We start from the raw sequence: 15,507 nt of genomic DNA on the forward strand, positions 1-15,507 counted from the left end.
TGCGTGGCATAAGCAAACGTTAAAATACTTCAGAAGTTAGATTTTACACAGATAATTATTTCTAATAAAGTAATTGAGTTTTTCCTTCAGCACCCCACAAACACTCTTTACGTACTCACCATACGTAAACTTTTCAGAAGTTTTTTTTTTATATTTGAAAAAGAAAATCGTGTTAAGTAATGTTCCATTTAATTTGTCTACTTTGACAGATACGTATTTCGACCTCAACTATATATTCGTCTTCGGTGTCTCGTATTTACAGGTATTCTACTAACACGCCCAGGTTTATCATCATGCCATATTTTGATATAAAATTTCTACCAGATATACTCTACACGGCTTCTCCACTTATGTTTGTACTACTCCATGATTGTTTATTCGTGAACAATATGTGAATTTTATGGTGTTATTCTGGGCACTATCAAAGTTACATCGAAAAGATAATGTGAAATCCCCGTATGAATATACAGAAGGAATTCTGAGAGTCATATCTGGTAGAGTTCTGAAGGAATCTCAACTGAAAGCTTGGTAGGAATCCCTGAAATAATCACAGGAGAAATCCCGGGAGGAATTGCTGTATAAATCCCGAGCGAGGACCCCGGCTCATAGAAAGAATTCCATTAGGATTCTCTGAATATGTTTCGACAGAATCTTTGAAAGGACACTAAAATGAATCTGTGAAGTAATTCCAGAAGAAATCCGTAAAAGAATGCTGGGTAAAATTTCTGAAAGAATCCTTTCAGGATTTTCTAAAGCAATTCTGGCAGAAATCCCTGAAGTTATTCCTGAAGGAATCTCGTAAAGAATACCTGATGTATTCCTAAGAAAGATCATGACAGGAATGCCGGCCAGAAGCTGAGCAGACATTCCTGCAAGAACCATAGAAGATGTCTCTATGATCTAGGGTTGCCTGAAAACAATCTCGGAAGAAATATATATTTTTTCATTTTTTTTTTTCAGAAGGGATCCCTTAAGGAATAACAACAGGAATCATGGAAGGAATCTTTGAAGGAATTCCAGCACAAATCCCTGAAAGAATGTAGAAAAGAATAACTAACAGAATCCTTTCAGGATTATCCAAAACAACGCCTGCAAAAATCCCTGAAGAGAACTCCGGAGCAATTCATACAGCAATCTCGGAATCAATATCTAAAGGAATCTCGGGAATAAACCTGAGAAGATTCTCGAAAGGAATGCCTGAAGACAAGCCCGTGCACAAGGGGGGGGGGGGGGGGTTTTGGGGGTTAAACCCTCCCCATTACCGACGCTTCATACACTAGGCGCCCCTCCGCCTTTTGCCAAAAATGGGAAAAACCCCTCCCTTGGCGCCACTTCTGTGCACGGGCCTGCCTGAAGAAATCCTGGAAAGAATTCCTGAAGGTATCTCAAAAAAGAACCTCAGCTCATCTAATATCATCTCAATTCTTCACCCTATTCTCTAGCCTCTACCTTACTGTCTTCTTTGCCCTCTATTCCAACCCTCTATCCTACGCTCTATCATAACCTTCAACCCTACCATTTGCCCTACCCTCTAAACTATCCTTTATTATAACCACTGCCATATCCTTTACCGTACCCTCTAGTCTATATTGTGCTTAATCGTACGGTCTACCCTACTCTCTACCCTAACATTTTTCCTACCCTCAAACCTTCTCTCTATTCTACCCTTCTCCGTACCATCTACCCTATCCTCTACCCTAATATTCTACCCCACTCCCTATACTCTATCATTCACCCAAACCCTCTACCCGACCGTCTGCTCCACCTTTTATCCTACCCGCTACCCTACCATCTACCCTTTAGATACACATATTGCATGGTATTATAGCTCAAACTACAATTCCGTAGCCACTAACTTGGGTATGGTCCGCCATCTTGGGTTTCAAAATGGCGTCGGATATTCATTTTTGAGTTCTACTCATGAAGCCCGATCGATACCCATATTGCATGGTTTCAAAGCTCAAACTCTCATTCTGTGGCCGCCATATTGGATATGGGCCGCCATCTTGGATTTCTAAACAGAGTCAAGTATCGTTTTTTGACTTGTACTCATGAAGCCCGATCGATAGATACCCATATTGCATAATATCATAGCTCAAACTATCATTCCGTGGCCGCCATCTTGGATATAGTCCGCCATCTTGGATTTCAAAATGGCGTAAATTAACGATTTTTGACTTCGACTCATCAAGCCCGATCGATAGACACCCATATTGCATGGTATTATAGATCAAACTGCCATTTCATGGCCGCCATATTGGATATGGTCCGCCATATTTGATTTCAAAATGGCGTCGGATATTCATTTTTGAGTTCTACTTGTGAAGCCCGATCGATAGATACCCATTAGCGTGGTTCAAAAAATCGTTTTTGCTCCACACCGCTTATTCGATTCGTAACCAGATTCTATTTCTTCTCCCAAAATTTGAGTTCATTTGGTTGAAAATTGAGACTGCACAAGCCCTTCAAAATTTGTATGGGAATTACTATGGGAAAACGATGTTTTTCATTCAATCGACCATATCATTTCCCCAAGTGCCCTAGAGGATTAGTTGACCCTTGGTACTCCTAGGCTACTCTATCAGTTACAACTTTGCCGAAGACCGCATTCAAATCGGATGCCTCATTAATTAGTTATCGATTTGTATCTAACCGGATAAACTTTAGCAATGATCTTCCAGCTTCCCAGCAGGCAACATTGCTGCATATGGCGGCAAAGATAGCACACTGAAATCATGGCTACTATGTTTCACTGCAAAATGCAGTGATGCCCGACGATTAGTTTAACCATCATGAGTAAAGATTTCGATTCTGGATAAAAATCGGTAACTAAATAATGAGGCATGCGATTTGTATGCGGTCTTCGGCAAGGTTGTAGCTGATAGAGTAGCCTAGGAGTACCACGGGTCAACTAACGCTCTAGAGAATTTGGGGAAATATTACGGTCGATTGAAAGAAAAACATCGTTTTCCCATAGTAATTCCCATACAAACTTTGAAGGGCTTGTGCAGTCTCAATTTTCAACCAAATGAACTCAAATTTTGGGAGAAGGCATAGAATCTGGTTACGAATCGAATAAGCGGTGTGGAGCAAAAACAATTTTTTGAACCACGCTAATACCCATATTGCATAGTATCCAAAGCAGCATTGCCGTTAAAAAGCATATATTCTGGAGTTTTGACCGCCATCTTGAATCCTAAGCTGCCATCTTGAATTTAAATATCCTTGCTACCATCTCCACATCCTAAAGAATGTGTGATTAACAACTCTGCCGAAGAAATGAACTGTAAATTATTAACCATTGTCAAGATTCCAGGGAAATAACTTTTTTTTTCGCATTGGAAATTATGCTCACAGATCGTGACAATATGCATTCTTTGTAGCATCGTTTACGCCACCTGGTGAACCAGTCACATACCATATTGTCCACGATGAGCAAGGTATGGGTGTGGAGAACATCTTCTCTGAAGAAAGTATTCTAAAATTTTGCATAATTCTGGAGATATTCACATCCAAAGGACTGTCCTATTTATAGGACGCTGGGCGTTCGGGGCATCTGTCCTATAAATAGGACGCTGGGCGGATATGGGTTAATCAATCGAGCCCAAATTTGTACCAATGATGCACACATAATAGGTTGACAAACAGTCAAAATTTGAGATTTTTTGATGCGCTCTATGAAAAGTTGTTGCTTGTTGAACTTTTTTGTGAGAGAAAAAAAAAGTAGAAAAAAAAGTAGAACAAAATCATCATCAATGTCACCCCGATCGGCGGAGCTTTGTTGTTGAAGAAGCAAGAAATTGAAAATACAACAGGATAAATTGTGTCAAGTCGAGTGCAAGTTTACCTATTTAGCAATCTATCATGCGTCTCCATGACTTCCATTTAAGCCACGGGTTCCCAACCGGTGGTCCGCGGCCCCCTAGGGGTCCGTGAAGCCAGTCCAGCGGGGGCCGCGATGTTATCAAAACAATTGTTAATATTTTTTCTATGTTGCGCAAATTATACCAATTTTTAATTTTGTATACCGCCACCCCCAAAAGCCACAATTTGAGGAGCAAATTTTCAGTATAAAACACCTTCAGAAGAAAAATTTTTCGGCTGCGCCGCTATTTTTCAGCTACAACTGAAACTGAATGCACATTATTGTTTACGAAATGTGAGTGTCGAATAAAAAACCTTTATTAATCGACGAAAATCTCTCCCACAATAAATTTCTGGCTAGGTCACTGTACCCAAAAAACTCGGTTCGGTTCGTTTAATTCATATTTTTTTCTAAAAATTTTCATTGGGCCGCAGATGTTTTGACAATTTTTAAAAGGGGCCGCCACGTCAAAAAGGTTGGGAACCCCTGATTTAAGCGATCCTTGTTGACAACATGTTCTCATGCATGGATTATTCAGCTGAAATCGCAATGCTTTATTAGCATTTTCACATTTTTTTTTCTCGCTTTTGGCGCAGATCTTTGATGGCCAATAACGATTTTCACAGTTTATGTTTTTGTCAATTGTATATTTTGCATTCGCATATCGTGTCCCAAGCAGGAAGATACTCTATGCCTAAGAAGATTGTAGGCATCCGTTACGAAAAGATTCTAGACCAGCCGGAGATCGACGGCTTGGATAGTCTTGCTCGTCTTGCTGCAACCAAAACGCATTGGTAGTTTGGGCTACCAAGTTTAATACACCGTTTCTAATTTGATCTTTCGAAAAACTAGTAAAAAAAATACAACCACAAGTCAGGTTATCATTTCCTTTATTCTGTTCCACTGTTACTTAGCATTCCAGATGGCTACAATCACATAGCATTTTGTTTGCAACACGCAGGTTGATTTGTTCGATAACATTACATGTCGGCTTGAAAATGTCGCATTACTTATGGTTCAAATTGTACACTATCATTGTTACACTTGAGAGATGCCGGGTCTCTGCATTACTGTTCACTTGGCTATTTCTTTTTTCACTTGGCTTGTACATTTCTTTTTTCTTCACGTGTAGACAATTCCAGTTAACAGTATGTACGTGTGACGGGTGGCATGTGTTTTGTTGACACAAACTCCAGTGAAAGGTCTCGGTCACATTTATTGGGTTTTTGTTTCTTGGGATTATTTGGTTCCACCTAGATGTATTCGTCGGTTTACACGTTATATATAAATATATATACTTTATCAAAGTGATGTGGGGCTTTTTTTTATATATATACGAATATACATATGTATAGGTAGATACTTTGTAGTTGATTTGTTTGTCAATTTCTTAGCTCTTCTTTCCATTCTATGGCGATCGTTGCGAAAATTTCGATATTAGTGTTGACGGTGGAACTGTCTTATTCTTTGTTTTTTTTTTGTCATTTGATCCTCCTAAATCACGTGAGAAGCATTTTGTCGTTTGGCAGAAGCTTGCTCTCTAAAAAGATTTATTCAAAACATTTCTAAAAGCAATTTGATATCAATTGGGTAAAAGCATTCCAAAACCTATCTCAGTGATATGTTGGAGGAAGTTGAATTGGAAAATATGGATTATTGAAAGAGATGGAAAAAAGTGATAGTAAATTTGTGCACTTGTTAAAAAGAGCAAAAGCGGTGGGCTGTAAAGCCACACGTACCTCAAATTCAGACTAAAACATCGCACTGTAAGCGACTTATGCATTCTAAGTGATGTGTAAATGTGTTGAGGTAAACTTTTTCGTTTCTTCTATGAAAAATTCCATTGTCGATGACCGTCATGATGTTCACGATTCGTCTGTTGAACCGGCCTATAGTGGTGATGTTTGATTTGATCAAAATTGTGGCTTATTTTGTTGGCAGTTCTTCTGTTCTTTCTACCTGAATGGCACAAGAGAGCCGGATTCAAGGCAGTGTGCTGCGTTTCGCTCATCTGTAAAATAAGCTAGTTCAACTACGATGAGAGCTGAAGGTGCGTTAATAGTTCTGTGAGAATCAACAAAGAACAGCTTACTGTGCCGATGAGGAAGACGCAATCTAAAGAATCTTTGTGAGTTTTATGAAATTAATTCCTCTAGCAGCTTCTAAGACCGTTGCGGCAAGAGCAATACATTAAAGATCGTCCAAAAAGTGTGGCTGAGGTTCTCCGTTTCGGTGGTTCCTGAAGCTTGAGTGGTCTTGTTTTATCTATTTAGTGCAGTTTTTTTTTGTTGTGCAATGCAATGTTTGAAGCATTCGTCAAAAAGTTTTACGAAAGTTTTTTGTTTCCTCATTATCACAATCCGATTTCTACCTTCCGACTAGGGCGCGTTGTATATTGAAAAATCTTCTTTACTCTATCATTTCTCTGTAATGAAATTTGATTACGCCTAGCCTAAAATGTTCTCTCGATTTTCGTTATTTTGATGTAATGTTTGTTACTAGAATGGTTTCATCTTCCTGTTCAGTTCTATTAATCGTTCGATCTTTTTGCTGGTCCATAGAAGAAACAAAGCTAGCGCATAGTCATGTATAAGAGTTGTCGCATACGTTTCGCGTGGAATTTCTTGTTCATAACGGTCTTGTGTTGATTGTTTGAAAGCTGTTTTCAGCAATTTCGTTACGCACCTATTTATTATTCCACACAAAATTGTAACTACTCGCCGTTACAAGCGCATTTCCAGCAAGAAGTTGAATATGATTTATGCAAGTTAAGCGGTGACAGTTCTACTTATTCTGCGATAAAAGTAATTTATTTATTTATACCACAAAATAAGTAGTTCGTGCCAGCAGTGATGCAATTTCTACAAATGTTAAATAGCTACTAATCAAATCAAAGCTCAGTTCATTTCCGCAGAAGCCATTTCGACTATCGATAAACAATCAGGCATACTATAGCATAATATTTACTGTGTTATACTGGTATAAACATCAAAAGCACATGTATATTGTAGAGCTCAGAATCTATTTGATACAAGAGATGCCAGTGATTTGCTGTTGCGCTACGATTATCTTTCTTATATTTATATGAATGATGTACAAAGACAACATGAGTCTTAATCAAGATTTTCTTTTGTTTTGTGAGTACTTTGATGTTCTCTGTTCATTAGTGCCATTTTAGGGACATATATGAGCCGTTGCGACCACAACGGATATTCTCAATTCAACATGGCTGCTTTATCGCTCTGCTAGGTATTACTCTCTGTTATTCAAACAATGAACAAATCAACAGCAACAGGTTCGTACTTTCGTTTGGGGTATTCATCATGTTTCTTTCTTCTAGTGTTCCTTCATAGTACATATGTTTTCAACATGTTCGTTTTATTAGATAGGTGAAGGACTGTCAACCAAATTTGAGATAAGGGTCGTATTTGTGTCCTTTCGTGGTGAATTTGTTGTTAAAACTAGAATCGATGTGGAAAAACCTTAGAGACGTTTTTACAGCTTTCAGTTTTTTTTTTGAATTTGGGAAGAAAGGTCGTTGAAAAGAAAAAAAAAGGTATTTTCGGAAGGTAAAAGTAAATAAAACAAAATAAACCAAAATTTAATCAAATGTCAAATGTATTATAAAATAAAAATATTTTAAAAATTTATACAAAAGAAGACAAAAATATCTCGTCAGAAATGGGATTTCAAGTTCCACTTATAACGCCTAAGATGAATGTTGCGATGGTACCAAACGGTGGAAATATTCAATTGCATATATTTTTCTTTTGTTAGAATGTATGACATTACTTGTTTTCTTTTTTTCAATATTTCCTTCAGTAACAGAATATATATGATCTGCTCATGTTTACTTATCTTTTCTTACTCACTTCGAAAACGTTTCTCACACTATCTTGCTTGTAAAATAAACAGTTACCTAAAGGAAACGAAGAAACATTCTCATCATAAAGAATCTAATATATATTTTCAAATCAAATCGTCCTGTTCTGTTATACATAAGGATTTAAGCATATATATTTAAATATTACAATATTAAAATGACACATAGGTTGAAAAATTATAAATTTTTGTATGCTTCTACTCGCTCACGTAGTGCGTGCGGATGGTCCACTGCCTTCAAATCATCGCGACGATTGAATATAACCGTGAATCTCCTACAGAATTAATCACTAACCAACTGAAGAAAATAAAGATGAACTAACTCTCCTTTGTGCTTAGGGTTCATTCGGTTGATGCGTGAACGTGATGAATCGGAATGAAATCTGAATCTCTTGTTGTTATTGTTGTTGCCTATAGTAATTGTGAATCGTGTCCTCAAGTTAATCTCTGGCGGCAATGGTTTTGGCTGTTTGCTCCTGTATATGCATGCACAAACGAATCTGTGGGCTTGCGTTCGCATCCTGAAACCTTCAACATGTTCGAGGCTTGTTTGTTTGTTTTTTTTTTATTAGATTTGCTTACTTAGGTATAGCTTAGGGGCTTACACTTCTGTAACTTGGTACTGCTTATTAGAGCTGTAAACGAACTACAACCAAACTCTCGCGGAATCGGTCAATTGAGATCGGGAAACATTCACTAAATTATGAAAACTGTTCATTCATAGGAGATTTACATGAAAAGGTGTATTACTATCTCACAATTAAAACACGGATAACTTTCCCACGCGCATGCAATTACTCAACTTTCACGGGCGACAAAACTGATACACTTTCTCATGAAAATCAATTGAAGTTGTAATTGAAAAGACGTTAATCGGTGTAAAATCGCATACAGATACTAAAAGTTGCAGATATTAAAAGAAAACTATTCAGCAAAACGGAAGAAAAATCTTATAATGCCACGATAGGAATCAGCTGCACTGCGTTGGATAGGTGAGCGCGGAGTGTTTCAACATGGTGGACTGGACACTGCATACACTCCAGACGGGGGAGGTGGGATTCAGGAGATGTTTTCCGGGTTAGACTCCAACTGTGTGTGGTTGGGAGACGTTGCTGCTGGCATGTTTAGATGTGTGTGGGTGGTGATTGTTGTTTTCGGTGACGTGATTCATCGTTTTGGGCTGGACGAGCTTAAGCTGTTCAACTCGATTCCTTTTTCTCTGTAAGAAACGAAAAGTTGTAATTATTAATAAACATATAATCTACTGTATAGTTTTGTCGATAAGGATATTTAGTTAATTGAAAAGTTATTCAGAATAAAATGTGCATGAATAAAAATAGGGCATAAAAAAAGGGAATTTTTTACACAAATTAAGTCAGTCCTTCGGATTAAGGAGCTAAGTTCCAAGTTGCCGGGGCCCGTGGCGTAGTTGGTCACACGTTCGCTTCATATGCAGATGGTCATGGGTTTGATTCCCAGCCCCGCCACTTGCAATTTTTCGTCAGTTACTCTTTCCCCGAGAGCGGCTGGCATTGACCCTCTTCTGAGCCCTGTGGCTCAAACGGACCCGGATACCTGGACATCGGCGAACTGCTACTCATAATGGACCCTCAATCGGACTGGAAAGGAACAACAGCCATCCATCATCTTTGTGCTCATCATTCTACCATGTATTTGGTAGAAAAGTGAAAGCAGGAGAAAGGCAACCAGTTCGATAAAGAAGAATAGAATATACATCTAGACGCTGTACACAATGTAAGTGCAGTCGTCAATTGGAATCGCTCACGTAGTGCCCTAGTGGACAATAGAGCTTAAATTAGGTTAAGTGATTAAGAAAAAATAAAGTTCCAAGTTTTTTTTTCGACGGTTCCAGGAGTTTTAAAGTAGTCTAGGATCTGGGGCATTTCAGAGATTCAGTGGTTTAACGGTGATTATGAGGTTTCCAGAGCATCTCAGAGAGGTTTCAGATTTGTTTCGAACAATGGAAAGACGTACGTTTTTCCATACAAATTTCCATACAAATTTCAATTGCAATGCTGAAGTTGTTTTGTACATTAGAATAACTAGCCACAGAAGTCCAATGTCGCAACTATTCATGTGACTAACATCTAGTTTGCCACGTCCTTACGGCGTCAGTACCGGTACTAGAAGTGTCAAATAAATTTTGTTTACCAAAACAAACGATCCTCTACAAGATGGACACTTAAATATAGTGAAATATAACAAATAAAACTATGAAAATAATGAAATAGGAAGAGTGATTACAGCGCCATTGGAGTTCTAGTGTATTTCTATTTTTTGTACGCTGAGAGGAATCAAAAAAGCTATTTCACAAAAAAATCGATCTAGTTGACCTACTCTAGGGTTTATTCTTCACTCAACTCAACTCCAGAGGGTTTCAAGGGGTTTGAGTGGGTTTCTGGGTTTCTGGGCGTTCCGTGGGTGTTCCACGGAGCTTTGGGGGATTTCAAGAATCGTCCAGAGGCCTTCACGAGCGTTCCCTCATGAAAGGTTCCTGAAACCTCCGAAAACCACTTCAAACCACCTTTACTCCTTTCCCTTAAATGCCATGAAACCACCTGAAATCCCCTAGAAAGCCTTGAAATACATTGAAACCTATCTGAAATCACTCGTAAAGGTCTAGATATACTATGTGTGAAAAATTAGCTGTAGCTAAAATTCACGAATAAAAAAAACAAAAAATGTCTGGATATGTGTTGAAACGCCTATCTCAGGATCTTTAGAGCTTTCTGCAAAACCACTTCCATACCCCTCGAGTATAAAATAAACAAACAGAAATGCCATGAAATGGCTTAAAATTCTTTTCAAACTCCTTTAAACTCCCTTCACACACCCTAAGACCCTCTAAATCCTTTGGCGCATCTTGAAATGACTTGAAATTTCTCTGAAAAACTTCTAAAACCTCCATAAAATTCCTCAAGTCTCCCTGAACCCCAGTAAACCCCTTCGGAACCCTCCTGAAATCCCCTGAAAAGCCATAATACGCTTTTAAACTATTCTGAGACTACACGGAAAGGAAAAAAAAAAAGAATAAAAGAAAATGCTTCCAAAAAGTTGTGAAAATCCATGAAAATCCTCGACAAGAAATTCCTGGAAAAACTATTTGAGCTATTGAGTATGCTCCTGATGGAATACTTTGAAAAGTTTTTGAAAAAAAAACTACTGGGGAAATTCCATGATGAGCTTTAAAAGAATGCTGGAACTTCTAGAGTTAGTTTGAAGAAGACTTCTGTAGAAATTCCTTAAAAGCTGTTTGATGTACTTCTTGATATTCTTCCTTGAAGAATGATTTAAAAATTCCTAGGGGAATTTATAATAATCCATTGTAAAAAACACCGTTAGAATCATTGAAGATCTTCATGATGAAACTCATTTTTTCTATAAAATTTTATGTCTTGGTGCATATTTATTGTCAAAATTCAACCTATCTGTAGCTTTTGTATCAATAGTTATTACCGAACTTTTTCAATAGTTTTCAAAAATTGAATTGTTTTGTAGTTCGTCACAGAAAAATGAAAACAATGCAATGTTGAGCAATGACTGAGATATGGCAATCTAAAGTTGACTATTTTGTATGGGAAAACGGCTTTGGTGCATTTTTATTGTCCGATACTGTATATTCACAAATGGATTCTTGTAAATTTCGCATTTAATAGCATGCAGAAATCGGTGATCTAATCTTAACACTTGGAAGAATCTTTGCTTTTGAAGTTTTTTTTTTTCTAAAAACTTGAAGAATTCTTGGAGTAACTGTTGGTAAAAGTCTTGAAAAAACTTGATTGTAATCTCCAGAGCTCCTCTGGAATTAAAGGATTATAACCTGGAGTAAATTTTTGCCACTATTATTTTATATCTGAGTGAAATCAGTTTGTTAATTACAAAGAAAATTTTGACATGATTTTTCAAATTTCGGAATCTTTGGCAAAGTGCTTATGGGTTAATTGGATGGACTACATTCCTACGTCTTCGGTTTTGCTCTAGATCTACTTTAACTTATCAAGTTGTATCTTTTGATATGATTATGTAGTGTTCTAGATATGCATCCTGAAGGTTTGGAGATTTTAGAGGAGTGTCTTGGATTTATTGGTATCACATTTATAAGCCTTTGATTTTGATTTACATTGACTGTAACTGCTCTAGTCTTTTCTTCTTTTTGTACATCTTCGGTTTTGGTATAGATCTTCTGTAACTGATCTAGATCAATTTTTTTTTCTTTCGATATACCTCTACACAGCTCTAGATATACATGTTGGAAGGCAGTTATTGCTAAAGTGTTTCGGTTTAGTTGGTACTATATTCTTACGCCTTCGGTTCTGATCTTGATCTGTCTTAAGTGATCTAGACTAGTTTAGTCTTACTCCAGAGCAAGGGTGGGAACGCTCACTTGCAAAGAGTTGCACTCACTTGCTATTTTCTCAGCTAGCGTGCTATCAAGAAACGATATAAAGAAAATTACACCGTCTCTGGCTGAGGCTACACAGACTGAACATTACTAACATTAGACAACGGACAACGGACAACACATATAACATTCAGTGGCCCAGTGGAGAATTTTCCGTTTGACGAAAAGTTTTCCCCGACTGGAGCGGGAATCAAACCCCCACTCCGAGGCTAACGAGACACCTAAACGACTGACGCCGCTAACCGCTCGGCCACGAAGCCCACAAGGACGACTCATGCTGTTGGGGCTCCAGATGCAACTGGCAACCCTAATGGGTCCATCGAGAGGTCTTTGAAAGATAGAGTCAGTTTACTGGCAGACGTAGGAGCAATAGTGCCGAAAAAGTGCTGGAAGCAGAGCTTTGAATTATAAAATTAGAAGGGTTTGAAACCTATAGATTAGTGCGGAAGAAACACTGTGTGGTGGATACACCCTGACTACGCCTGTGTGTTTATAGAGTCAACTCGAACGACCGTGTTTATGCATGGTAGCATAAACACATTGCGGTAGAGTGCGATAAACTATAAGTTGCACACGCAGCAAAAAGGCGTGTGACACACCACCTCGATTGAGTTAAGAAGTAGAAATAAATCATTCATTCTTAGTTACAACGGCAATCGTGGCAGACTAACTCATCCGAACCTTTCCCCAGAAGGCAGAACAAGACATGGCGATCCTGCCAGGAGGTGTCTGCCTGTGAATTAAAGTTAATTACGGCACTGTGAAAGTAATTAGTGAACAGTGAATAACCGTGTGAATAACCGTTGAAATGGGCTGGTTTTCGGCGGACGAGATCGTCGCCCCGACCAGCAGTGTTACAAGTGCACCATCCAATAGTGGACACCTTACGGCACAAACCGTGGCCCTGTGTGTTCTAGCAGGTGTAGCCGTAGGCTATTTGTTGGTAAAAGCAGTGATCAAGTGCCATCGCCAGCAAACGGAGAGAGTCGCCGAACGAGTGTCCCGCTTGGCAAATTTGCCAGCATAATAAACATTACCCAACATTATGAACATTTCGTGGCCGAGCAACTTGTGAATCATTTAGGCAGTTACGGACATGGCAGAGCGTGCAGTTAGGATGGCAAACCTGCCAGCATAAGAAGAAAAGACAATTCTAACCAGCAATATTGAAAAATGAGTGCAAAACGTGATCTACAGGAAGAAACAATAAAACAGTGCGCAGAGTTTTTTACCAGGGAGTTATCCCATTATAATCGGTTATTGGTGAAACGGATCGAAATCAGTAACGAGGAATTACACGCCAAGGAGCTGATTGTTGAAGCGGTGTTCCAGATTGGATCGGCAGCTGTGATGCGAACCGGACGACGCGACCACATGGACACTTACAATTTCAATTATGGGGAATTGAGGATGGCGTTAGAAGAATACCGTCGTCGGTTTCTGACCAGATAAACCAAAAAGGGAAGTATCGACAAAAAATAAGTTAATTGAAGAAATATTAAAGTTCGTCAATTGTTTAGGTACAGCAAACAAGACTATGGATTAGGGTGTCCCAAAATAAATAAAGTGTGAAAAAGTTAACTTGCTCACCCCTCAAATGATAGATTAAGGTGTCTGGATCAAAAGTGCCATACATGAAAACTTGATAAAAAAATATCTAGAGGTTGCACGCATCAATTGTATGAAAAAAGTCAATTTATTGCCTATTTTTTTAATAAAATGCACATAAAAGCTAAAAATTATTGAAAAACAAATGAACTAATACCCTTAGAATATAGTTGGATGTCACAGGAACTAACTTTGAGTGAATTTGCAGCCGAAAAAAAATGTTTTGTTCACCTAAACTAGCATTAAAACCCAAAAAAACTCAACATTTTTGACTAAAAAAAGGTTTATGCCTTAATTATAAGGATTTAAAAATTTTTCATGCAGATGAGAATACCCTTATCTTGTTGCAAATTTTGTGTAGATAATTTTTGTAAAAAAAAAGTATCTGGATATCTACCTCCTGAGCAAAGATATTATTAAAAAGGTAAAAGGATAACTTAACAAAAAAAAAGGTTTTTTCTTCAGAATGATACTTTTTGTCCCGTATGTACCTATAATGTAGATCTTATATAAATTGGCCACGCAAAGGGACGATAGGGGTGTTATGAAATGCATATTGATATTTATTGTATCGGATTACTTTGATTTTTATGCAAAATTTAATATTGCCTGGCAACATGTTCCAAAGTAAAGTAAATAAATGCCAACTGAAAATGGCACATCGTAGTGCTTCTTTGCATTATTGGGTTTCTATGGAGTCAATGAACAGCTTTATTTGTATACTTTGAATATTCTGTAAAGTAGGCTTGGTTTAGAAAATGATTTTTTCAGCTCATAATTTGTTCAGCAGTGCTTGAGAGAAGTCAAGATGCCAAGGAAATTGAAAGAACTTCAAGATAAATCGAACATATGTCCCCTCAAACGAAACCTGCCAAAAGAGCATCTCCCCTCGAAGCTGGATGTTCTTGCATATTTTCGGTATGAGCACGAAGTCTTGAAAAATACAATTGCGAAAAGTTGCCACAACGTTGCAAGTGCAGTACATGAAAGTTGAACTGCTGTTGGATTTATTCCACAGGTAATGAATAAAATTAATACTAATAAAAGAGTAAATTGAAGTTTTGTTTGTGGCTGAATATAGGCTGCAAGAAACGTTCTCCGGTCGACAATGAAGTTAGTTTCAAAGTGGAGGAAGATCAAAAAACAGAAACAATCTGCCAGTGGTTCACTCGCATTCAGGAGGAGCATAACCGAAATTTTCGACGCGTCAAGTTATGCGATGGAAGCAAAGCTTAATGGAGATTGCTTGACTCTTTGGAAGCAACAAAAACTTTCAAATCATCCAATCAGTATGAAGCAACTGTCGATCAGAAGACATACATTGAACCGAAGTAATAAATTAGAGCTGATAAAAGAAACGGAAGATCTTGGAGAACCTTTGGAGGCCGCGGAAGAAATTGAATTGCTACCTGAGGAAGATCCAGAATATGTACTAGCGTCAGTAGCATCTGTGAAGAAAGCCCGCATCGACTTGCTGTCCAATATAGTAGTGGAGAATTTGGACAGGGAAAAAAGTATCCAACCGTGGAGCTGTTGGTTTGGTTGGAGCGACTGCTGCATCCCTTGGCTACGGATTAGATGAGCTGAGTTTAAGCAAATCTACGTGCCAAAGAAAAAGAAAGCAGGTTTGTACCTTCTCGATCGATATTTTGCCGTCTGCTCATGATTTTACGTTTTAAGGCTCGGGAAACGATTGCTAAAACCATCAGGACTACCTTCGAAAGCAGTA

General features: G+C 38.2%; 1 protein-coding gene across 5 annotated transcripts in view; it reads right to left on the minus strand.

Moving 5' to 3' along the window:
* Positions 1–4,738: 4,738 nt before the first annotated feature.
* Positions 4,739–15,507, minus strand: part of LOC109401345 (synaptic vesicle membrane protein VAT-1 homolog-like) — a 209,701-nt gene continuing 198,932 nt past the window's right edge. For all 5 annotated transcript variants that reach the window (XM_062852957.1, XM_062852955.1, XM_062852960.1 and 2 more), the window contains exon 9: positions 4,739–8,966. In XM_062852957.1, coding sequence (XP_062708941.1) covers positions 8,947–8,966 — 20 coding nt within the window. In that variant the 3' untranslated portion in view covers positions 4,739–8,946. The remainder of the gene's footprint in view (positions 8,967–15,507) is intronic.

Source organism: Aedes albopictus, chromosome 2 (genome assembly GCF_035046485.1).
Source record: "Aedes albopictus strain Foshan chromosome 2, AalbF5, whole genome shotgun sequence".
Lineage (NCBI taxonomy): Eukaryota > Metazoa > Arthropoda > Insecta > Diptera > Culicidae > Aedes > Aedes albopictus.